Genomic DNA, 24,510 nt, shown 5'->3' with positions numbered 1-24,510 from the left:
ACAAGCCCCTAAATTCAGCTGGAAATACATAATACCAAGGTGACAAATACCCCCTCAAAGACAAGACACATACAGTATATATGCACACACACACACACACGGCTCTTTGACTCGTCCACCTTTCTAGGGTTGTGGTCAATTGGATTAGAGGATCATACTGAGATCTCCAAGTCCAGCAACACAAATCCATTTAAAGAGATAAGCTGCCGTACACACACACACACACACACACACACACACACACACAGTAAGAGAGAGAGAGATGTTGCTTCAGCCACTGAGTTGCTATCAAGCCCTGACATCTGGACAACACTGTGTATACAGATGTCCTCTCTGACCTGCCAGTGTGTGTCACTTCCAACAACACAATGCCTCCATAAAGAAGTTATCTGGATCTCTCCAGGGGGTTATGTGACACTGATAATCTAAAATGATGATTAATGATTAATTTAAAGAAAAGTTAAGGAACAATACAGTTGTAGAAATAAGTCAAAACTGGTTCATTTCACTAACAAAATGCAGTTTTGTAGATATAGTGCAATGTGTGATGAAGGGGGTGCGTTCAATTTAACATTCTTCAGTTTTCACACGCTGCTGAGAGATACTCACTCAAGCTATAAAGGAAATGTGAGTGCATGACTATTTTCTAAATGCTGCATGATGAAAAATAATAGCACACACAGTAATGAGGCGATGCTTCCTTTTTTACAAATAGGCTTTAATTAGAGCAGAGCAGCAGTGACAGTCAGTGTCACAAGTAAAAGTGAGAAAAGAGGAAAGGCTCAGTGTGACAGAGATCTATTGGCTACATTCATATCAATACGTTTTAGCTCTGTATCAAAATTATTCTCCATCGCCCCCTGGTGGCTGGCTACAGTATAAATCATGCCTTCTCCATGTCAGTGGATAGGACATGGTGCATCTTCAGTAAATGGTTTCTGTCATTTAAGATAGTTCTGATCACACTGATGTTTGTTATTTAAGAGTTATTTTCCCAGTAAGTCTGATTTTATTTAGTTATTTGATGCGTCATGATTGACAGCTGAGACTGACTTGTGATTGGTCGCGTGCTACTATCGGTGGGACTCTGGCTCCAAATGCCCAAGATGGCATCGCTCATTTCTGGGATATTTTGGTTTAATTTCCGAATAGTGGGAGGAAGTGGAGACACATCGTCCATCTTCATATACATGGTGAATACAGGCAAACCTGAAAGTGACAGAAACCAGCCCCTCTATCAAAACTATAGCTGCTCAAATTAGAAAGGATAGAAATGCTAGGACACAAATGCATGCATGTGGACTTTATGATTTTACGATCAGATGTGGAAAGAGCCGTGTCCCTGAGGAGCTGCGTGCACATTGTGAGTTTAATGTTCCAGAGCGAGAGGACAGCCGGCAACAAGGAGCATGATTTTGTTTATCTGAGACTCCCTCGCCTGTAAGCCTCACTTCCAAACACACCGGTGTATCTTTGTATCCACGACTGAGTGAGTGACTGGACCTTAGCCAAAGCAAGCAGGACGTGAATGTGATAATATCACATAGCAGCTCTTCCAAACTTGGCAATCGCTGTGATAATCAAATATCAGGAAATTTCCTAAAGGGCCTGGGCAGCAGGACTGGATCATTTATTGACAGACTGGGACTGTGACAGACTACATCAATAGTGCTGCTTATTTAGTTTTCAGCTAAATGAGAAGACTGATTTAATACTCACCTGTGGCTCTGTCGGATCAATAACTAATAGAGTGATGGAATAAGCCTCTGCAATGAAAGAAATGTCCTAAATCCAACAATGATGACAAACTGCTGCTGAGACCAGGTGAAAAATGAAAAATGTTCAGAAAACACATCACTTTCCTCAAACTATCCATTGCTGCAGCTCCTCTTTTCAGCCTCTGTCTGAAACACTTGATTTTAGCTCCTGTCTCTTGAAGACCTCCCCTTCATTATGTCGCCCAGGCTGCTCTGATTGGCCAGCTGCCCCATTCTGTTGTGATTGGTCAAAATGTCCATCAAATGCTGGAAGCAGTTGACCTCTGCTCACGCTTTACACTGGGTTTGTAAGTAGGCGGGACAGACAAGTTGTGCATTATGCAAAAGTTTGGAATCATGATGTCACGTGACATCACAACGGTGTGAGAGTATCGGCCAGTCTGACGAGGTGTTCCAGGAGCAACAGGAACAGACCTTTTACATACACAGAAACACACCAGAGGCAGAGGGAAAAACTGGCAAAGCATAATGTCTCCTTTAATCAATAATGTGGTGGAAGTGTGTGGGAGTCCACTCCTGTTTTCCATCGTCCTATGGAACATGTATTAGCTCAAGCCTGTATACTACTTCAGAACAATAACAGAGAAGATGATCAGTCTGGATAGCTCGTCAAACCACTTCTAAGTCTCAGTCCCATGATTTACAGTTGGCCAGGGGCCTTAACAAAATCCCTGGTTCCTTATGACAGCAGCATGTAAAAACAGACATTCTTCAGCCTTCAATCCCAAAATCCCAAACACATCCCCTCTGTGGTGGTTTCTCTTTTCCCTTCCTCCTCTCACATCCTCTCCCAGAGCTTATTCTCCCAGTTCAGACAGAATGGGGTTAGGATTAAACGAGTCCCGAGCCGAGGATTCCCCTGCAACACTTAAACTCCATGAACCCCACCTGGTAAATATTTATGATGGTGAAATAGTGGCATTCCAGGACAAGTGGTGAGAAACAAACATCTCCTCCTCTCGTTGGCAGGTACAAACTCTTCTCTAATACATACACAAAGACAAACCCACACTCAGAGACTGACATTAATGGCCATGTAAAAAACATGTACACCCACACAAAAGGGAAAAAACTGAAAAAGCCCAGTGGATTTCTTAAGCTACGTGTGTGTGTGTGTATATCTGGCTTCAGCCCAAGGCTACTTGTCTTGTCTGTCTGCGCAACCTTGTCTGGGAATGGAGATGTTTCACATGTCACAAAGAGAGAGCCGTGTACGCCTCCGATTCTTTCTTTTACAAGAAGTGTTAGCCAGAGTGAGAAATCAAACACAAAGTAAGGTTGTGAAGTAATACGTAACAATGCTTTGTACACATAAACCTTACCCCTTCTGGCTACTGATGGCAGCTGACTCAGAAGCCTGGCCGCAAGCAGGAAGAGAAACAGTTTACATCATATCCTGCGTGTGAGCTGCGGTCTACAGCCAAACATGAGGGGTATAAAATTAGCTGGACTGTGAGAACAAGAAAGAGATATAGAGCGCAGGGGCCACTCTAGCCCCCAACACATAAAAAATAATAGACAAAAGGATACAGGAGAGCTGGAGCCATAAATTCAACTGCTCCAGAGGCACCGTCTCACTGTCGCATGTGACAACGGCCTGGACTCACACACATGCCACAGTTTGCTCAGCCTTGGCTCAGTTGTGTGGCACATTAAGCCAGATTAGAAAAGGAAATTGCTCACCAAAAACTGCATATGTGCGAGCTATGACCTAGAATATTTATTGTGGGTGTGTCTCACACTCATAATCCATACAAAGTATCCGTTTTTTTTCTAAAATTGCTCGTTCTGTAATAAACATTGAGAAATAGCAGAGCACAGCTGACACACACATGTGGCTCTGTCCAAAATAAATAATACATTTGTCTTAAAAATATAATTTGTTTGGCTTCACAATTTAAAGTCATTAGTATGATCATCCATTGTTTTATATCCTTATAACTTCTGTATAATAAATACCACAAAACATTGTTTCTAATTTAATGAATCCAGAATTTACATTTTTTGTAGTAGAATATGATTTTCGTCATCATCCATCCTTAACATATTGTTTTGAATCCCCTGCTGAGGAAATAGTCAACATACATTGCTGATAAGAAATGATCATATCATGGTGACTAAATGACTAAGTTACAGCCGCAAAAACAAGCACTGTAAATAAAATAACGACCTATACATTTCATATTGACATGACACAGTACACATCGAGCAAACACGGAGCAGCATTAGTATTCAACAAGTGCTCACCCTCTTAGTCTCCTGAGGGAAATATGTGGCTCTTCAGCTGTTAAACGCTTCACTATGTCCACCAGCAATAACTTTATCTCCGCTGTTTTAGGCTGGGCAGGTGTTTTATCAGACTATTTTGTATGTCAGAAAACACCTGCGAATGAAAACGATGCTTTAAGAGCAGTGAGAGAGAAGCAAAAGAGTGAAGTTGAAGGCTGGACAGTGGGATGCTGAAGATTGGTCAATACAAGTGCGGTGCAGGTGGCCATAAAGAGACAGGAGCTAAAACCAAGAGTTTCAGACAGAGGCTGAACAGAGGAGCTGCAGTGATGGACAGTATCAGGAGAGTGATATTAGAGCACGTAAACCTTTTCGTGCAATAACCCCAAGTGAAATATTGAACCTGAATATCAGCAAAACATGTCTCCTTTGACATCAATTCCCTTTTGAATACTAATAGCTCCAATATGTCCTGCTGGAGCTTTAATCATGTAAATTAATCTTAGAGTCATCACAGTCACTGAACTGTGATCTTTCTACTACAGCTCCCAAATACTGCCCTGAAGCAAACACGCCCAGGCTGATCTACAGGCACATAACGTAGATACTGTAATCTCATCATCAGACAGAAGGGAACTGGAACCCCACACCCTGCCCTCCTTCCAGGAAGCACTCATGTAAATAATCTGTAAATACTGTAAATAACAATGCTGCTTGAGCAACTGACATGTAACGTGAAACAAACCGAAGTACGCAGCTTGGAGGGCAAACGGATCACATTTGCAGGGCTGGTGGCTGATGCACCGACCGCAGTTTTTCGATATTTATAAAAATGTGAGTTAAGATGGAATTTCATCTCTCACTGTAGACGAAAGAGACCGAGAGACTAGAGTCTGGTTCTCCGGGGGAAAGCATTACTGTCCGCCGCATTTCAAACAATGTCAAAAAATGGGATTTCTACATGGATTGCTAGTTATCCAGGGGCTGCGATTACAGACGCAAATACCATGGTGTGTTGTTTCAATCTATTTCCTCGCAGTGTTGCAGCAAGCCTGAGGGAAATCACTACTCCAACAGCTGAGAAAGAGGCCCTGCTGTTGCACTCCATCTTTAACAGGTAACAGGAAATTGGCCATTCAGCACATCATCTACAGTAGCTGCTCCAGTCAGCCACTGGACTGATGGATGGCACGTCGCACTCGAGCCGCGACACCATTGATTTTCTTCTTACACAACCCAAGACTGCTGATCCAAGATAATGTCACTTTTTTGTAAGGCTTCACTGTGATGTTGTGGTGATACATGTAGCCCATGAAGCAGATAAATGAGATCAGGCAGCATCGACAGGTGGGATTTATTTCCAGGGCATTGATTCATTTGTCGGGTCGTGCACATTATTCATAGCTTATCAATGAATGTGTACTTTTATTTCTGGGGTATAGTATCTAGCTTTTAAATATATGAACAAAAGGTACTCCAACCTTTGTCCGCTCTCTTGTAATAAAACATATCCAGAACTGCCATTTAATGACATTTCTCAGTATTTACCACATCACAGTTTATCATGAAAATATAAACTGTGATTTTATTATTAGCCTCTACAGATCCAAAATGTCAGTGCTCTTCCTAGTCTTGTCTGTAAATCTTGTCAGGAGCCACTGTAAATATCACAGTGCTCAGTTCAAGTAATATTCTGTAACCATCCATATTATCACTGTCAACAGCAGTGTCCAAGGTTTACATCAAGCTCACACCAAGTCAGATAAAGTCACAACTTTTTCTTAACTATAATCGCTCAATCATTTGAAAAAATGCTGACTTGGTACAGATGGGGAAACAAGGTACATCTGCTCACATGATCGTTGCGGTGTAATGGTAGACTTGAAATAAACATGTAAGTGCGCTTTGTGCAATTCACGAAGACGATAACTGAGAGGAAGTTGTGTGAAGAATGATAAAACAGAATGTTTAAGAGAGAAGTTAAAAAAGTACATACTTTGTCCCCTAAACACACACACACACACTCACACACACACACACACACACACACACACACACACACACACACACAGGCATATTCATTTATCTCTTATTACATTCTGAAAACCTGCTTTCAAAAAGTCCTTTGAGTTTTTCGCAAGTTATTTTTTCCTATAATGTATGCTATCAAACATTGGAGCAAATCCCAGCTGACACTTGCGAAAGGTGGGGTACACCCTAGACAAGTTGCCAGCATAGCTTACGACCAACATATAGAGAAAGCCAACCATTAACACTGATGGACAATTTAAAGTCTCCAATAACATAGCCCCAATCTGCATGTCTTTGGATGGTGGGAGGAAGCCACAGTACCTGGAGGAACCCATGTAGACATGTGCCCCAGACAAAACGGGATTCAAACCGTCTTGCTGCGAGGCGACAGTAACCACTGCCAGCCACAATAGAACAAATCCTTCATGCTCATTAAGTTCTGTGCACAAAAACAAACAAATAATTTGTTGTAAAGCAAGCAAGACTTCCTGATCCCCTTCTTAACATTGTCTGTGACTGTCAGTGTTTTCACTTTCAGTTGGCTTAGCTTCCACAGAGTCCCATCCAGCTAGTATCAGTCTTGGCCATCACCTCAAGGGACGACAGATTGGGGGGGTCGTCAGAGTCGTGCTACCTGTCACTGGGATTGCTGGTGTGGATCATTGGATGGAGCCGTAAACAGAAGGCCCACATGTACAGCTCTGAGCAGCGGAGATAAGAAGATGTAGGAGGGGGTTTTGATGGAGAGGAGGGGGTTTACTGATCGTTGTGCCAAGCTGGCAGCTGTGTGATGGATTTCACACACACATCTTGTCGTCCATCTCTGCATCCCTTTGTGTCAAACAAAGAGCAAGAGAGCCCCCCCTGAGTGCACACAGTAGAGGACCACCATTCATGTAATTTGCCCTCGCTCCATATCGTGCATGGGTGAGCAAGCACACCCCCATAGTCCTTTGAAATGCTCTGCGCAGACATGCAATTATAGTGTGTCACACACGCTGGTCTCAGACCAGAATATTTTCAGGAATTATGCATTTGAGAAAGAAAAAAACAATTCCCTATCAGAAAAGTTGAATTCAGAGTGAATCAATGCATATATTTGACAAATCCATCAACATGACAGCCCTGACTGTCTGCGCTGGTATCAGTCAAGTGCAGCATCTTGGCATCTGTGGCTTCACAGCACAGGATATTGCATCCCCTTGTGACACAAGCCGTAAACAGCCCCCTTCATTCTTAGAATCAGAGACATCATACAAGCAAGCAACAACACGAGATGCCATGTCAACCTCTCCAGAGGGTCAGAAATGTGCGGATTAGGCTGTCATTAATACTGAATCTGGATTATAGCAATCCTGAGGCGGCTCTACAGCGACAGATTACTTGTGTCCCAGCCATGGCGACGTAAGACAATGGCACTTTTTGTTCCCCCAGAACTGACAGTACCGCTCAGTAACAAAGGAGGACTCATTTCTAACAGGGTCAGGAGTGATTAGACAAGCAGTGGCGCTGGCGGCCCAAAGAGGGGCCCGAGATCCCCCAGAATCCCCCAGATTCAGACTGGATTTGTCAGATTACAGCTCCGCCAACTCTTATTAGCCTTTTAGTGTAGTCAGCTGTGGGAATGGGAATAATATCTGTAGTCTGCCACTTTTGAAGATGTTTCATCATAATGTGGGCGTTAAACAGCCTAACTATTAATGTATGTATATTTACAGGCAACAATTAGCACTGATAAAAAATGGAGCCCAACTGTCTAGACATCTTCACATATCTGATGACGGCAGCCGATCCATGGCTGTTGTGAGCAGTGTTGCGTCTTTCATGCGCAATTTATTTGCCCCAAGAAAAAAAGGTCTTAGATTTTACACAGGGACCATTAAAACTGTTCCAGATGTAAGAACTGAAGCAGAACAAGGTGTTGTGTAAGCATCAGTGTTTCTATTAAAACTGGAATGCTTCATCAAAGCTTACTTATATGTACTTTACTAAGTGACAATGATGGTCTCCTGCTATCTGACCTAGTTTTTGAATATTTCAGTTTTCAGCTTTGTGTTGTTTTTATTTCTTTAGAGATTAAGAGACGGTGTAATACCTGGGGTTTTGCTAACATCCTTTCATTCAGATGTTACTTTTATTTTGAAAGGATGGAATTCCAAAGAAAAGACACAGGAGTCAAGAGAGAGAGGATCAGTGGGAGTTAAACAAGAAGTGAAGACAGGAAAATCTGAAGACGGGGAGGGAGGAGAAACTAAGCAGGAGGGAGAGGGAAAGAGAGAGGGTACACAGATCAGCCCCAGGCGTGACCTGCCCTAGCCCCACAAAAACAAATGACATCAGAGTAGCTGCCAATCAGCTGACGTGAATCGGAAAGAGGCTCTTATACAATACACCCAGCTTTCCTTCTTTTTTTTCCTTCCTGACATTTTGCCTCTATGAGAAATCTTTGAAATCTAGGAATCTCGCATAACTTCCTCAAGGTTTTTCAGATAATGTCATTCTTCACTATAACCTGCAGTGGTACAGATGTTTTTGAGCAAGTAAACAAGCACAAGCACAAAATCTCTTTGCTGTAAAGTGACTCTGCAAAGACAATTACAGCAGTTGAAATGAGTGACTCTAATGAACATTAATTAGATGCTGCTCTGGTGATGAGGCTTAAACCGTCTCAAACGGCAGTGCTACAGGCGATCTGCCGTTTCCAACAGTCTCCCCATGCCCTTATTATACTGGTATCACTTTTATTACTGGTATCATTGCCTGTGGTTATCAAACAATGTTATGATTCTTTGGACAATACATTTATACTTTAAATATCAGATTCCAGTTGACAGATCCCTCAACAACGATCATCCAATCATACTTGTGTATCTGTACACGTCGGGCATGAGATGATGTAGATTTGACCACATGTTGAAGCTCTGCTAATAAATCTGTAGTCAAAGTGTCGTCTCTGAGAGTTTCAAATGTCACTTATGAGACCGCATACCTCCGCAGAGGCCCGGCAGTCCGCTTAAACTCAATCGAGCTGCACCAAATTGCACACACCCATGGATATCAGTTCCTTTAATGTCTGCTTCTTTAAAATCAAGATCCTCAAATCTCACCATGTCAAAGAGGGTTTAAAAATATTCCTTGAGGTTTGGCCACATTGAGCCACCGAGCAGCTTCTGTGCAGCTTGACACAAGTATCTGTAACTCCACAGGAAGTGTGGACACCATGGTGATGGAAAGTCCAAAGGTTTGAAATTACTCAATAGGTTAAATGGTGACAGCAAAAAACATGGCATGTGATCCACATACATTTCATCATCATCACACCGTTCACTGGCTCATTGCACCCGTGGGACGGAGGAGTCAACATCATTTTACTTTTGATTTGTGATCTGTCTGTAGATACGGTTGTTTTAAAATGACCCGCTACAGAGATCTGTGCCAGACAAAATATTTGAAGCAACGTTTTCTAATGAGGGTGGATGAAGTAAAATGCTGAGCTGCATATTAACCAGGAAAGAAAAACATGAAAAAGTGGAACATTATAATTCACTGGATCACTTCAGAGAATTCCAGGTCTATCTGGGGGGGGGGCACGATAAAAGAAAAGGGCTCAACAAAGCAAAAAGGTTTGGATTCTTCCTCAGACGACAACAAAGTGTTTTATTCCCCTTAAACCTCATTGTCATCCTTTTAATGAAGGAGTGCAACTAACATATTCTTCCTCTTTTATATTCTTATTTGTCCTACTAATCAATTATTTGTTTAGTCTGTAATGTCTTAGAAATTGTCCTAAAAAGGCTTTTGTTTGTACGACCGATAGACCATCATTTCATTTGTGCGATTTGATTTGGGCAAATATTGCAAATAAAAATCAGGAAAAGCAGCTGATCTTCTACATAACGGAAGAATTCACTTCCTCTTTTACCAAAATAAATGAGTTCTGAACTCAAATACAAAGATGCTGGCACACCCTCCATGACAAACGCTACGTGCTTCAAGAGAAAGGATCCCAGACGCAGGCGCCCCCTGCCACCATCACACCCAGCAGGATCTGAAGGAAGCCTAATTGGACACATGCAAATGAAAGATGTGTTAAAAATTCCTCTTCATCGTGGGGGGATGTATTTTGGCACCAGCGAGCAACCACACCTCCCTGTGTTTCAAGTCTTCCAGTTGTGCTTGTGGTTTGGACTGAAACACACCCACCCACCCCCTTCTCATATCCCCGTTTATTCTCCATCGCTTACACCCAACCCCCCCAACACAAAACGTATTTCAACAATAACCAATTACAGGCGCAGGGATGCAACGCTTGGCCTGGAGCATGTTAGCTTCATATATCACACACCACACAGATATGATAGTAACAACATGGGTGGGGAAGCTATAAAGCAAACCCTCTGATTCACCTCTACCATATTTTTTGGAACTTGTGGAAAAATGACACCCGTGGTGGCAGCTAGTAATATCAAGCTACCGCCGACAGACTAATGAAAACAATCATGCAGAGCCGTGGGAGTTCTGGCTGTGTGTGAGACGAGAGTGCACGGAGCTGAAGGACCGGCTGCTCCTTCACTGCAGACACACCAGAGCAACACAGAGCAGCTCAGAGTGAAGATGACTTTAAGTTGTCTACACTAATCAGTTGTTTTTATCATGAGACTAAAGTCATCTCCCTGGTTAATTAAGCGGCGAAGTAGTCCCCCTGCTGTGGAGCAGCTGCTGGATATGATCGCACATGAATTGTTAGCAGTGCAGATCCTTTTTATTTATATATCATCAGCCTATTTGGACAGGGTACACTGATGGCTCAGAGCGTTCTGTCCACGTGTCGGATTTACAGTTAAATGTCGCCTCAAATCATATACAACACCACAGCAACACAAAACAGGTCCCTGACTGGAGACGAAATCCCTCTAACAGAGCCATCAGTCGTATAGCGTCCACTATCTGCCTCCTCATCTTCCACTGGCTCATCCCCGGCAGTCATAAAAGACTGCAAATGAGGAAGTGTCTCCGTGTGTTCGCAGAGCAAGGCGTTTTCCCCCTCCAGGGAGCACAGATCTGATGATCAAACCCTTTCCTGTCTCCTTGTTGAGCCCCTCAGCGAAGCAAGCAGAGGGCGATTTTTCAGTCAGGTCAGTTGTGTGTCACACTCCACTGCCCACCAGCTTTGATAAAAAACGGCCTAAATACACAGCTCAGGGAGGCTGAACTCACAAAGGTAAACAAGGAAATGTGCGACAAAATTACAGACATATTCCATAAGAACGACCCCCAACGCAAATTTTAGGAAATCCAATTCTGTGCAGCACAACCAGGTGATGGTAAATACAATGCATCACACTTGTTTGATGTCCTAAAAACCACATAGACATTTACGCACAGCAGGAAAGTGTTGTGATTTATAAATGAGAACAACACAGATACACAAATGAGGCCAATCCAGTGTGGTTGTCTTCTGAAGCGCCAGACTAATTTCCGGCAGAATAACAAATCAGTTATTGTGCAACACTGCACATGGAGGAGCCCCACAGGGGACGCACACTCCCAGAGTTAAAAATACATATCCCATAATGCATATATGTTTTCTTGTCTGAGCTCCAGATGCAGAGAGAGTGAAAGCGCGGAGGAAGAGGGGTTTGAACAATTCATAGTTCACCAGGGGTAGAATAGACGTTTGTGTGAAGAGCCACCCACTGACTGGGCTGGGCCTACAAAGAGAAACTGTGATACTCAGCCACGGGACACATTATTATTATGATCACACTGATCTCTAAACGTGTTTGCCTCCCTGTCTTGGTTCTCTGAGAGCAGCAGAGGAAACATTCTGGTTTTTGCGATGGCTGCTTGTGATCTCAGCTCCTTGTTATCCAGCACAAAACTGTCTCTCTGTGCGAGGCACAGTGACACAAGGAGGCTGAGGACGAGTGGGCAGATAAAGGACAAAAAGGGCTGTTAACACATGTTGCTTGTTTTTTGGAGATATCATATCATTTTATCATAGACAGCATTATATTCCCCCAAAGCTCCAGAGTGAAATCACATCTACATCTTACACCACTTATGGTTGAAAGAATTTTACATCAACAGGTCATAAAAGTTTTAAGTAGAGCTAAATTATGACTCAATTAACTGACTGAGAAAACTGATCAGCCACTATTGTCGATAACAGTCATCTAAAGGGTGAAGTGGGATTTTTTTAATAATTTCTGGCATTTTCCTTAACAAAGCATCTAATCTGTTATTAGAGAAAACAATCAGGCTAATTAATAATAATCATAATTTACAATAAATTATGTAATTTTGCCCTAAAGTGGAAAAAGAAGTGAAGGAGAGGGATACTCCACCCTCTAATGAATGGTAAATGGTGTTTAGTTATCCAGTAACAAATAACAAAAAAGAGCCGTTTATGTCTGAGTCTGTGCCGGCTTCATAGCAGACTCTAATTATTATAAACAAATGTCCCATCATTGTAAGCGAATGGTGTGGATCTGGCATTGTCTCCGGCTGAGCACGACAAAAAGGCTTTGGCAGTGTTGAGACTAGTGTTACAGTCAACACTGCGCTTTCCCAGTGAGAAACATATTGTACGACCACATGCTGCAATGATGAGCAACATACACAATCCCACTGCAACATACACTGCAGTGGGATTGTGCTAATATGCATGAAAACCTTGCACATTCAGAAAAAAGTATGTATAGAGTTATGAGCTCCAAAGTGGAAATGTTTCACAGCACTTCTGATTTAAATCTCCACAGCTGGAGGTCAGAGTGACAAAGTCACACGTAGTGATATGAATTTCTTATTAAATACCAGGATTATAATTTTTATGATGAGCGTTTACATAAGCATAAACACAGATGAAGATATCTCTGAAAAACACGGACATCACTCATTTTATCAGCCAACAGTTAAATCGGTCAGGCTCTACTGGTGATTTATTTTCTTGTTGAAAATGTGTTGCACGATTTTGTGCGCAGGTGCATTTACCGTGATGAACCATATTAGTTGAGCGTGCTAGAAAGAAGAATTCAACACAAAACAAAACACAGCTGAGGTTATGATAATGTTTCCTGGAGGATAAAGCTGTGCAGATAAAAATGTGTTAAATTGAAATAATGATGGCAAGATTAAAAGCAAAGTCGACCCATGAAAAGTCAGAGTTGTTCATATTCATCCTCTGTGGACCATGAATGTCTGAACATATAATATATATATATATATATATATATATGATAAAACAGCCCTTTGTACTCAACCTGTATTTATTTCTATTGGCCTTTTACCATCACTATTTCTTGTCTCAGTGTGTGGTTAGCAGTAATGCAGAAGTTGTACCTCACCGGTGTGGTGAAGCTGAGCTGCAAGGGAGGACTTTCGATCGACCTGTCAATCTACATTGTGTCATGTCATCTACTCATTTGGTTAGTGACCGAAAGAACGAGAACGCAAATAATAAAAATAAGGGGGGGGGGGTTCTCTGACGGGTGGTTCAGCTGGGCCTTACAGATAGGTTGAGGAGTTTGGATGCAGTAGAGCCGCTGCTCCAAACGCTATGAGTGTTGAATTTTATTTAAAGCGTATCATCTCTCGGGTTTACCACAGTGATGAAAAACCCTCTCATAGCAGCTCAATTTACATCTTTACACGGTGACAGGAATTCAATAGCATGAAGCATGTTCAAGGTTCCTCCCCTCATCTGATTTCCAACATGCTGAATGATCCACGCCGCCTTTAACCTTGGTCGCTTATATCACCCGGGACAGCTCTGATTATCATCCCATACATTAGTGCTTTGTGGTGCTTGCCTGAGCCTTACATGGCTGCCATCAGCAGGCAGAGCATGTCAGCCGAGCTCCGACTGTGGGATCAGTCCAACTGCACTCGTTTAGACACAGCTCATCACGGAGGGAAAAACACTGTGAGGCTTCCCAAAGAAGTTAAAAGGATCTTTTAATGTAAGATCTGACCACTAACACAACACCACATCCTTTACAGCTCAACACAATAAAAGTGCCAACCCAGACACTGAATTAATTCTTGTACCTCTTAGTGCTCCATAGTTTCACGATTCAAACTGATTCAAATACGTATAATGATAATGATAATAAAAGTAACGCATCCTTCTGAATTGCCCTATTGTACTAATGTGAAAATGTTTACTGCAGCTTGTCTAACATCTTCAAACTGCATCATATTATTGAAGACACTGAGAAATAAATATCGGACGACTGACGTGATCATCACAAACAACTCCCAGTGTTCCAGCCTAGAAAGAATGAATAGGAAATGTGGCTGCTTTAGTCAGCATCCATTATTCATTAAGCACTGTACTCGTCCATGTCAACAACCTCAGTAGTGAAACAGTCAAACATTATGGTCTCTTTCGCACACACGCACACACGTACACACGCACACACACTTTCATCAGCTTTCATCTCGTCTCTATATGATTGACCTTTTAAAGTCAGACTTGTAAAAGAATATGATCCAACATTAACATTTCAGTAAATATAGGAGCATTTCATGACGTGAAAGAGAGAAAATACTGCATGCACATAACAATCCAAATAATCCCAGAGGCTAATGACAGAAGCCCGACTGCATGAGACCTGTAAGCATCTGAAGCCTCGCTTCAGTGTCTATAGCCCCTTTCCCTTTGGAAATCCTATTGAGTCCTGTTCAACGGCACAAATGCGGCAGAAGCTGAAAAGATCTATCACCTTGCTGTCTTGCCAGTGTTGCATCTGGCACAATAAAAAAAAGATTGAAATCGCTGTTGTTGTTCCAAAAATGTAAAAAAAAAGGACAAGTGTAAAAATGGCCAGATGCTTGTTAGTGGGGTTTTGACCAGTAGAAAAGGTTTTTATCGTCTCTGGCTCCGATCGGCAGCGATGGAAAAGTGACACGCGGGTGGAGGCTTCTTTACTTTGTAGATGCTGGCTGACTTCTGCACCTTTCCTGGCACAACGTTGCAGCGCGCATCAAGCTTTGTGGCGTAGGTGCATAAATAGCCAGAAACATTTGTGTACTTCAGAAGAATCAAGTGTCTTTATAACGTACTTGTGTTTAAATAACTTGCATATACAAGTATTTATATATATACACATGAGAGGACATAATTGCTTTTCTTTCGACATGCACCATCACCACGTGAGACGCAGCCTGCTGCTTTTGGAATCAATCAAAAGCCACTTTACATGTTTGTGTGCAAGCGAGAACATTTCAATGGATCAGTGAAGTTTAAGAAGCAAAACACAGTTCAGAAACATCCGTTTCAAACTGTATGCGTCATCTTGAAACTCCAGAGACATTAAGCTTTATAATACATCAAGCTATCGAGGAATGTGTTGGTGTGATGTGTAAGGTGCATATAAAAAGGAAGCTGCCTCTCAGATCCACACTCCGATCAAACAGCGAGCCCTCAAAGAAATCCACAGCAGCAGAACTCTTTTCACTTCCTGGCTGTCAAACACACATTAACCACATTCCCAGCCACTGGCTTCCCCTTTGTTTCCTGCAGCAAACCCTAATATTTGTTTTTCCAGAGTCATTCATTGAGATTAAATTTAAAAAAGTGGACTGAAACTGGTTTTGAAGCCATGAGCTGGATTTGTTTGCTTTTACTTCAGCTAAAAATCAGGCCACGTCGCGAGGGGAGTTAAGCTTTCCTGGGCTCCACCCCTGCTGTCCCCGAGCAGGTCACCAAATTAGGTTGCCATATTTCAGCCTGAAAATAAAAACTGACAGCTCAATTCGATAAAGCTTTTTATGCTCAAAATCACATCTGTCAACAGCCAACAGCAGCTGATGCTGGATGTCAAGTATGAAATTGTGATTACAAAACAAGTTCTGGCTGTTCTGTTCTGTTGCATGGTTTTTCTCTTGCTACAACGCAGACAATAACGTATCTGCTTTCTTTTCCTCCTCGGACACTCGTAAAACAAATGCGAGGTCACCAGCTCAATTTCCAGAAACTTGTCTTCTAAGAGCTTTGTGGTGTACTTTGTAATGTGCTCATGTAGCGAGTGACAGAAACACAATAGAGAAACTATGTGTTGCCCGGAGGCAGGGAATACACCCATATTACCACTGGGAAGCCGTTGCCTTGGATATATTATCTTATTCAAACCAGGAGGGCTTAACCTCGTGGTTCCCAGCCTGGAGACAGGGAACTCCTGAAAGGTCCTACAATAACTCTGGTGATTAAAGTGACACAAATATTTCCGTTGCACAAAATCATTTGTATAAGCTACAGTATTCCTTGACAGTTAAAGAAATGCAAATGTTTTTCAGAGGTATTAAATTATCAACATGGAAATCCCACCATTGGCCGCTCCTATGTTTAAATACCTGACATTTGGAGCGAACTCCCAGTGCACCTCCACCTGAGCTCAACCTGAGCAGGAATCTAATCAGCCAGAATAATTGTCGATACATGTGTGGGTGTGCAGCACAGCCTTGACTTTTCTTTTGCTCTGCATTTGTCTAGCAAAGTAATGGACACGTTTACCTCTTCATTCGTCTGACACAGCCCACGTTTGGGTCAGTATCCCGAGCCAGATCAAGATCTGTGGATTACTCCCTTGGAAATTTGTGAAAATGTATAAAAACATCTCGCAATGTCAAAGTGATAAAAAATCCTCCTCGAGCCGCCTGTTTGTCTGGATCTGCACTAAAGATGTTATGGGTCCTTTCTCGGATCATGTCCCATCCTTCCAAAACGTTTAGATGAAGTTTGCTCTGACAAACAAGCAGACGGTGTGAAAAAACAATACCTCTGGAGTTAATGAATGATAAATGCTCCTGTCTAAATTCCCAAATATTCAATTTACTATGTGACAGCAAGAAAAACGACTGATTAAAATGTCAAAGTAATCGGTGCAGATCTGTTTGATTACTCCGTGGCTATAACAAATATTAGGACAGACAGGTCAGGTGTTCCTTGAAGGATTTTAATGATAGCACTATTAAGGAGTGACAGGAACGAAAGATTTAATTTGGACATCTCCCACAAAAGATTATCTCTCTCTCTCTCTCTCATGTCTCACGTGCTCGGCCTCGCCTTACAATGCCTCCATTGAACAGATGGTGGATGAGTTCTGACGCATCTGGAAAGAGGGAGAACCTTGATCTCCGTCCAGCTGTTTCAGTGCCGCAGTGGTCCGGCCGAGTCTTAAACACAGCTCCATAGTAAACAAACACAAATCTGCACAGTTTCAGCTTGCACATGTTTCAATCACAAGAGCGGTGACTCCCTCAGCAGTAGCAGCACAGTGTTGGCTCTGAGCGTAACGCAGATCAGATGGTGAGAGGGCGATGTGTGTGGAGAATTACAGGCAGGGCCGCAGGTAGCAGTTTGCACAGCTGCACGCAATCCTCAAAGCAGCCATGTGTTTTACGGGGCCTCCCTTGATGGGAGACACACCCGCTCCGTGTCACAGAGGTACCACCTCTGGCGAAGCACGGGTGAGGCTTCCTGCTCTCACTTCACTCCTCCAGGCAGGAAGCAATACCAGGTTCACATGATCCTTTTCTGCTTTCCACGGTTTCGCTGTCACCGTTGCAGCTCTGGCACAGTTTTAAAACACGGCACACACTATCCCCCCCCACCACAACCCCTCCGCCTCCTCGTTACTTTGTTTTACTTTGAGTTTCTTATCTAATTTCCTGGTAAATTCGCATCTACTCACTTTTTATCATGACTAAATCATTTAAGCACGATGCCAAAATTCAAGGGCAGACTGCAGGGTTTGCATTCTGTAGCACTAGCCGCAAGCACAAACAAGCCTATGGTTGCAACACAGTGCAGCTAAATATGCTGCTGCAAGCAGTGACGAGGGCAAACAGAAAAATAAAAGGCTGAATACATGTGCTGTTTGCATCAAAAGGAGGATGTAAGTATTCCCAGGCCTAATTCATGAGCCCCCCTTCAGGAATGTCTACACCCGTTTCTGTCGGCAAATACCTGACAAGTTCTGGATCAAGTCTGGCTCATCCCTGATAGTTTTCACTTTAGAGCAATTAGTTCCTTCTCCGCCTGTTTGAGGAATAAAGCGTACCTAGAAGCAGAGTGCAATTAATGTGGTCGCAGCCTCAGAGACAGCGCGGCACAGCTTGGAGTCTCAAAGTTAAGAGACGGAGAGCGTTTCCGAGGCTCAGAGAGAGAGAGATAGAGAGAAAGAGAGGTGGCACATGGACAGAGTGTGGGCAAACTGTGGGGATTAAATCCGCGGCTGGCAATTTGAGGTTAACTCAGCCCTCTCCACCTCACTGTGGATTCCATTAATCACCGCATCTGCTCATTTTGCACAGCACACCCACGCTCACATAGCACGCGCTTCACACACATTCCATTTCGCCAGTTTTAACTGTCCTAAAAAACCGGAGGAGAACATCTTGGCAGTGTGTTAAACAGCAATTTAATGTAGGTTTAAAGCAGCCACTGCAACTAGGGACCTGTTTCCTAAGAGAATTACACACCAGTACAATCGACCTGTCTGTTTGGAATGGGCTGTTCACTTGGCCTGTGGTGAGGCTGGTTGCAGCTTTATTTCTAAAACCGTTAAAGTGACCCGCAGTAGTTGAGCTGCAGCGAGTAAAGACCGACTGCAGGACTCAGTCCACGGAACCCTGAAGCTGCACAAAGAGCTGTTCACCTGTTTATTCAAAGTTCAGTGAAATTAGACACACCGCAGAACCGTGAACTGGAGAAGCAGGTGTCTCTGCCGTTGTCGTGAACGCACTGTTGTCACGATTACGCTTTTGTCATGTGCGACAACATCACTCGGGTTGATGAGTCCCAGCCGTCGCTTCTACAGAGCGTCGAACACCTGTTTATTCAAATTGTATTCATATTAAACGTATCACACGTCAAAATCACATGAAATTAAACACTGCACTTCCTTGGACCGTTAACAACACACATGCCAAGTTGTGAAGTAGATAAGATTAACGGTTCTCCAGGTATGTGAGCCACAAACAGACAGATGGAGACAGAGATTTCTGGAATAAGAAATGTGTTATTGTCAGTTTGATTATTGCGGAGATTAAATTTACACTAGTGCAGATTACTTCCTTTTGTCAGCGAGCACACACAACAGAATTCAGACAGGAATAGTAAAGAGATAAAAACACAAATCAATCAGCAGTTTAATGTAATTGCTTCCTGTGACTCATCCTGGAGAACTCTGACTGTTTATTTCATTGCATCCTCATTAGCTTCTGACAAGAATCATCCTTCGAATCAGAACCCAGAATGAAACATCAACAACAGACACAGACTCGAAATGTCAAAGACAATACAGACAAAAACTCAGGTAAAGTAGAATCACAGGGAAGGATAAAGCACGTGGCTGCTAAATAAATCCCACTGTGTTAAATGAAGCCACATGTAAGAAAATGGAGGAGTTAGAGTTGATAACTTTGTTGCTTAGGTCTTGTGAATAAAAAGAGAAAGTTACCTTTTCAATGAAAGGAAGTCACACCAACTTATTATAAACACATTAAGTAATTATGGCACCAAACAGACAATGACGTTCTTATATCACAGCCCTGTTTTATTACAGATTTCCCACATAATAATTCATGAATCTTGATTAAAAATGTTAAGGGAACTGAGCAATTTGGTGAAGCTTGATTTAAAGGGACTGTATGGACTCTACTGAGAGCCATTTTAGTTTCTTACTTTGCCGGAGGGACACAGGTTGATCTTTCCACGTTTAAAACAACCTCATTTTCTGATTCATTCATTCATTCATTCATTCAGTGCTCTCTTGTCAGCGTGACTACAAGATTTATTCAAAGTTTACTGCTGTTTCTCTGACGTCTTTCTCCAGCCCAAAGTACAGTGACAGCAGAGCGTTTAAAACCCAGAGACAAGTCCCAGTAGAGCAAAGCAATGAAAGGGAAGGGGACCGCAGAGTCCATTCTTTGGTGAATGGTCAGCGGAGCATGGTGGCCAGTGGTGTCCTGGCTCATTTAACTTTTCATGTCCATGGTCAGACTTCATCTTCCCATAACCCAGCACCTTGCAGTAAAGACAATCTGCTCCTGGGATACGGATCTGTTGCTGACCCTGACCTCTGACCTTTCCTGGGAGACACCGTCCCCATGTTGTATTACTCTCATGTATGGTGATCACTCCATTTCAAACAAGTCAAAACTCAAGACCCAACTCAGGAACCTGGAAAGGAATTCTGCTGCCAGCCTCAGCAGATCCAACCCTGACATCTGGAGAAGAACACCCCCTGCTCACCGACATGTTGAAACCGGCTCAACCACAACGAACCAGCATCCAGAATATGAAGAACATGATCGACGATCGTGTGGGGATGAAATAGACAGAGATGATAGAGGAGGAGATGAGCACTGAAACTCCAAAACGCGTGTTCCATTAACCCACATTTGACACACAGGGGTCGACTCCAGTCAGGCTGTCAGAAAAATTCAAACGCAACAACGTTTCCACGCAGATCGTGGATCGGTGCCACGTGAGAGCGGGACGCGCACCTGAAATGGACGTCTCCACCGGAGACAAACGACCGTGACGCACAGGTAACACGGCGTCAGGCTGCATGTGGCTGCGAAGAAACCCTGAGATTTCAAATAAACCCTTTTTCCACTCGTGAAATAAGTGTCAACAGGAGAAACGCGTCACGGTGAGATAAAGTAATCACTCACCTCGGAGGCGTCGACGCTTGAGTCCAGAGCGCAGATGGTGTTGGAGAAGGCGAGGCGATGCTCCAGCGCTGCCGCCTGTCACCGGAGAGGAGGAGTCAGTGTTTACTCCAAACACATCAGCTGCTGCCTGACAGCTCACAGGCGAGGAGAGGGCGCCACCGCCTGGACACAAAGCTCATCACAACGTATCGTCCATTAAACTAAAGCGCTTGTGTCTGAGCACGATTCAAGGAAAATGACAATTACGCGTTTCCTTGACTGTTTGTGTGAGTTTTTTTATTTTGGATTGGATAAAGGTAGATATAGTCAAATCCACGAAAACTTGAAGAAACTATAACTAAAAAAAATATATAGTTTTCATTGATCATTGTTTCTCTCCATCCCAGGAAAAATGTTATTGGTCAAAAACACCACACTGATGATTATGATGGTCCAAATGGGTAGATTTCATGATATTTCAAAAAAATATTTCAATTTAATACAATGATATGTGATTTGATATAAACATACTATACTTCTGTAGTGTAGGGCTCTGAGGAAGGATCTAATGTGAACCAATGGTTTGTTTTTATTCCACTTTTATAAGTGGGTACCTTCGACAGGATTATATAACTATCAATTCGATATCAAAGTTATGATTAGGATGAAATTAGAAAAAATAAATTACTCATTAGAATTGTATAAGAAAATTCAATATCAGCCTGTTGCTGACATTTTAAATTTTTTTTCAACTACTCTTAATTTGGAAAATTAATAATTACTGATTTTTTTATCACCTCCCATTACCGGGAACTCCTGAATCTTTACTGGAGCTGGATGAATCATAGATCCTTCCTTTCACACAGTTATAGTGATCAGCTCTCTATTTATTTATGCTATTATTTGTATTTAAGGAACAATTATTTGTCTTATTGCACCGACACAATTGTCTTTAGTATAATCATACTGACCCCTGTCAAGGCTTTAGTACATGTCATTATTCCTCTTCCCATTACTTTTTGCTTGTGAAACAGGTAAATAATTAATCTTAATTATGTTTTATGACCATACAATTTCCAGAACTGGACTTTGAATCCAAGGCTGTGAAAGAAAGGTGCAGACATTGAAAGACGGGAATTACCGGTCAATTGTCTCCCACGTGTCCTGAAATTATTTAGTTCTGTTGAACACTGCTATCTCTTCCTCTTCAGACAAAGATTTCACAACAATCTCAACACAACCAGATGTCAGAGGCGAGTTTCTTTGGCACGGCACAGACCTCATGTTTAATCTGCGGGGGAGGGGGGGACTGGTGTCCTAACCATGACAACCAGTCCTGTCTGTTCCTCTTAAACCAAAGGTCACAGCCATAATCAAGACATTTTATGACTACCAGTCTACATGTCACTCCACCCTCCAACTTACCTCATGCACAGAATCCTCAGGGGACGAGAGGCTCCTATAATCTGCTTCTGAGGCTTCATCAGAGACCAGACACAAAGATTTTGATTTAATAGGTGCAACTGGAATACAGCGATAATGCCTTCCTTGACCAAGATCGTACATTTCATGCTCAGTGCGACGGTTACTTCCATAGCTGTTGGGGTGATGGGGTACAGCATGTCGACAGGGTGGGCTCAGACGACCATGGAGTGTAAAGGTGGTGGAGTTAGCATCTTTAATGGAACCGCTATAATCACTTTGAAGCTTTTTGCCGGGAATTTGAACAGGTCCTTCTGCCCTTTGTTTGGAAGCATTGAAGATTTTCAAGGTAACTTCCTGAGGCTCTGAAAGGGCAAGTCCAATGAGACACTTTCTAATTCACATATTGTGTTTACTCTGGGAAAAATGAAAACTATGCATCCCTGAGATTTTCTGCCTTAAAAAAACAGCACTCACTAAAATTAGATGGATGTATATTCTATATTTTTAATATTTGCTTTTATTTTTATTTTCATGTTTGACCTATGTAGTATCTTTGAGCATTGTTAAAAGCACTGTCAAAATGAATGTATAATGATAATATAATAACTTGACAACCCATTCAAATATTCTTCTATTTAAACTGTAATATCGTTCTTCTATCTGTGTGTGTGTGTGTGTGTGTGTGTGTGTGTGTGTGTGTGTGTGTGTGTGTGTGTGTGTGTGTGTGTGTCTGTAGTGATTCCTAAGCTGGTAGAAATAGATAGCGATGTCCCGGTGGTGCTGCACGGTCTGGTCTTGTGCCTGTTGGTCCTGTGTTTGCTGCTTTCTGCCGGTAGCATCCTCATCAGCCTCTACAACTGTGTCAGCAACCCTTACGAGACCTACATGGGGCCCATTGGAATTTATGTCTGCAGCTCGCTCAGCAGTAAGACACTCAAATGTTACACATAAGCTAATTGGTCTTGCATTTGCACCAATGACGACAACTTAAATGGAGTTTGTGATACAGTTCACCAATGGTTTCCCTTTCCTTGCAGCATTCCTGTCAGTTGTCGTCCTCATCCTATTTGTGGTAAACGTCAACGTGACCAACTTGGCAGAGGGTTTGGTGGAAAACTTCTCCGAGGACATTCCGGTAGACCTGAGGAACAAGAAGTCAGTGATGCTGCTGGGATACTACCTGGTCATCCCATACACGGGGCTCTCTCTCTGGGCCATCTTAATGATATACATGTACGAGCACGCGGCCTACAAACAAAGGAAAGAACAGCAGAGGCCCACTGAGGACGCACCCAAGGAGATAATGATGTATTAACAGCAATGGAATCAGTGACATCAATAAATTGCTCATCAGGACTTTCTGGAGAATCTTTACTGTCGTAGGAAATTACAGAGGTGCATAGCACAATATGGATGTACAGCATTTACAGATAAGCTGGAGAAATGTCTGATCATCGCAATGTTATATTTTTGTCATATTAGAGTAGTGGTTTCTTTTAAAAGCATATTTGTATGTAAAATGATTCAGGTTTACATATTTTGGGCTTTGAAATAATGTTTATTTATTCTTTGCATGATCTATTTGATGCTTGTTGGTTTTCTGTATCAAAAACGTTATTTTTTTATAGTGAAATGATATTTAAATCAAAACGTGTCCTACAAATCAACAGCTATTCATAAATACAATGACTCCTGTATGTGTCCATTATATGTTTGAATGAATGCGTGAATGTAAATAAACAAGTTTTAAATTTTCAAATGATGGATTTAATCTGTATTTTTGTCATTTATTGTTAAAGATATGACTTTTTGATAGAAGCAAAAATATGTAAATATATACGTGACAATGTTACTAAATCCCGTTGATATAAAAAAATCTATAGATTATTTACTATAGGAGTTTTTGTAAAAGATAAGAGAAGTCAGTGAAGTGGCAGAAGGAATTCATTGTTGTCTGCTGCCCTCTATGTCTGAGAGGATGGAAATGTAAAAAGAGAGAGATCCCAAATCAACACCAATCCTCAAGTAAGAGAAAACTATTTGCTTCTCTTTAATCAGCTTTTCGGTTTTAGATTACTTGAAGCATCATTTTAGTTGTGGTAATTCTTGGTAATTGTTACTGCCATTTCTTTTTAACATTTCCTTTTGCACCAGACTCTCTTTGAGCAGCAGGAGATTAAAACCCCCAAAAATTAATTTTTCTCAAGGATAGTTGATCTGTCATTTCAGGTTCAAGAGTTCATTTGTCTGTTTTAATTAGTTATTTTTACGTCAACCATTGTGTTTAAATCTGGGATATTTTGCCTTCACCTCTGGATGGTTTTAGCAAGTAGAGACACGTCGTCCTATTCATGGTCAATGTTTGAACTCCATTATCTCACAA

At 42.1% G+C, this 24,510-nt stretch overlaps 2 protein-coding genes across 5 annotated transcripts in view; one reads left to right on the top strand and one right to left on the bottom strand.

The window, feature by feature from the left end:
- ptprea (protein tyrosine phosphatase receptor type Ea) overlaps positions 1 to 20,843 on the bottom strand; it is a 47,161-nt gene extending 26,318 nt beyond the window's left edge. For all 4 annotated transcript variants that reach the window (XM_020083479.2, XM_020083481.2, XM_020083480.2 and 1 more), the window contains exon 1: positions 20,724 to 20,843. The gene's annotated coding sequence lies outside the window, so the exon portion shown is untranslated. The remainder of the gene's footprint in view (positions 1 to 20,723) is intronic.
- Positions 20,844 to 22,092: 1,249 nt separating this feature from the next.
- On the top strand, positions 22,093 to 23,886 carry LOC138406006 (clarin-3). Its single transcript, XM_069517224.1, has 3 exons — positions 22,093 to 22,473; positions 22,864 to 23,052; positions 23,165 to 23,886. The coding sequence occupies exons 1-3, from the start codon at positions 22,242 to 22,244 to the stop codon at positions 23,440 to 23,442; spliced, it is 699 nt and encodes a 232-aa protein (XP_069373325.1). The 5' UTR covers positions 22,093 to 22,241; the 3' UTR covers positions 23,443 to 23,886.
- Positions 23,887 to 24,510: the final 624 nt, after the last annotated feature.

This window comes from Paralichthys olivaceus, chromosome 21 (assembly GCF_024713975.1).
Source record: "Paralichthys olivaceus isolate ysfri-2021 chromosome 21, ASM2471397v2, whole genome shotgun sequence".
Taxonomy (NCBI): domain Eukaryota; kingdom Metazoa; phylum Chordata; class Actinopteri; order Pleuronectiformes; family Paralichthyidae; genus Paralichthys; species Paralichthys olivaceus.
This window is presented reverse-complemented; position numbering and strand designations above follow the sequence as displayed.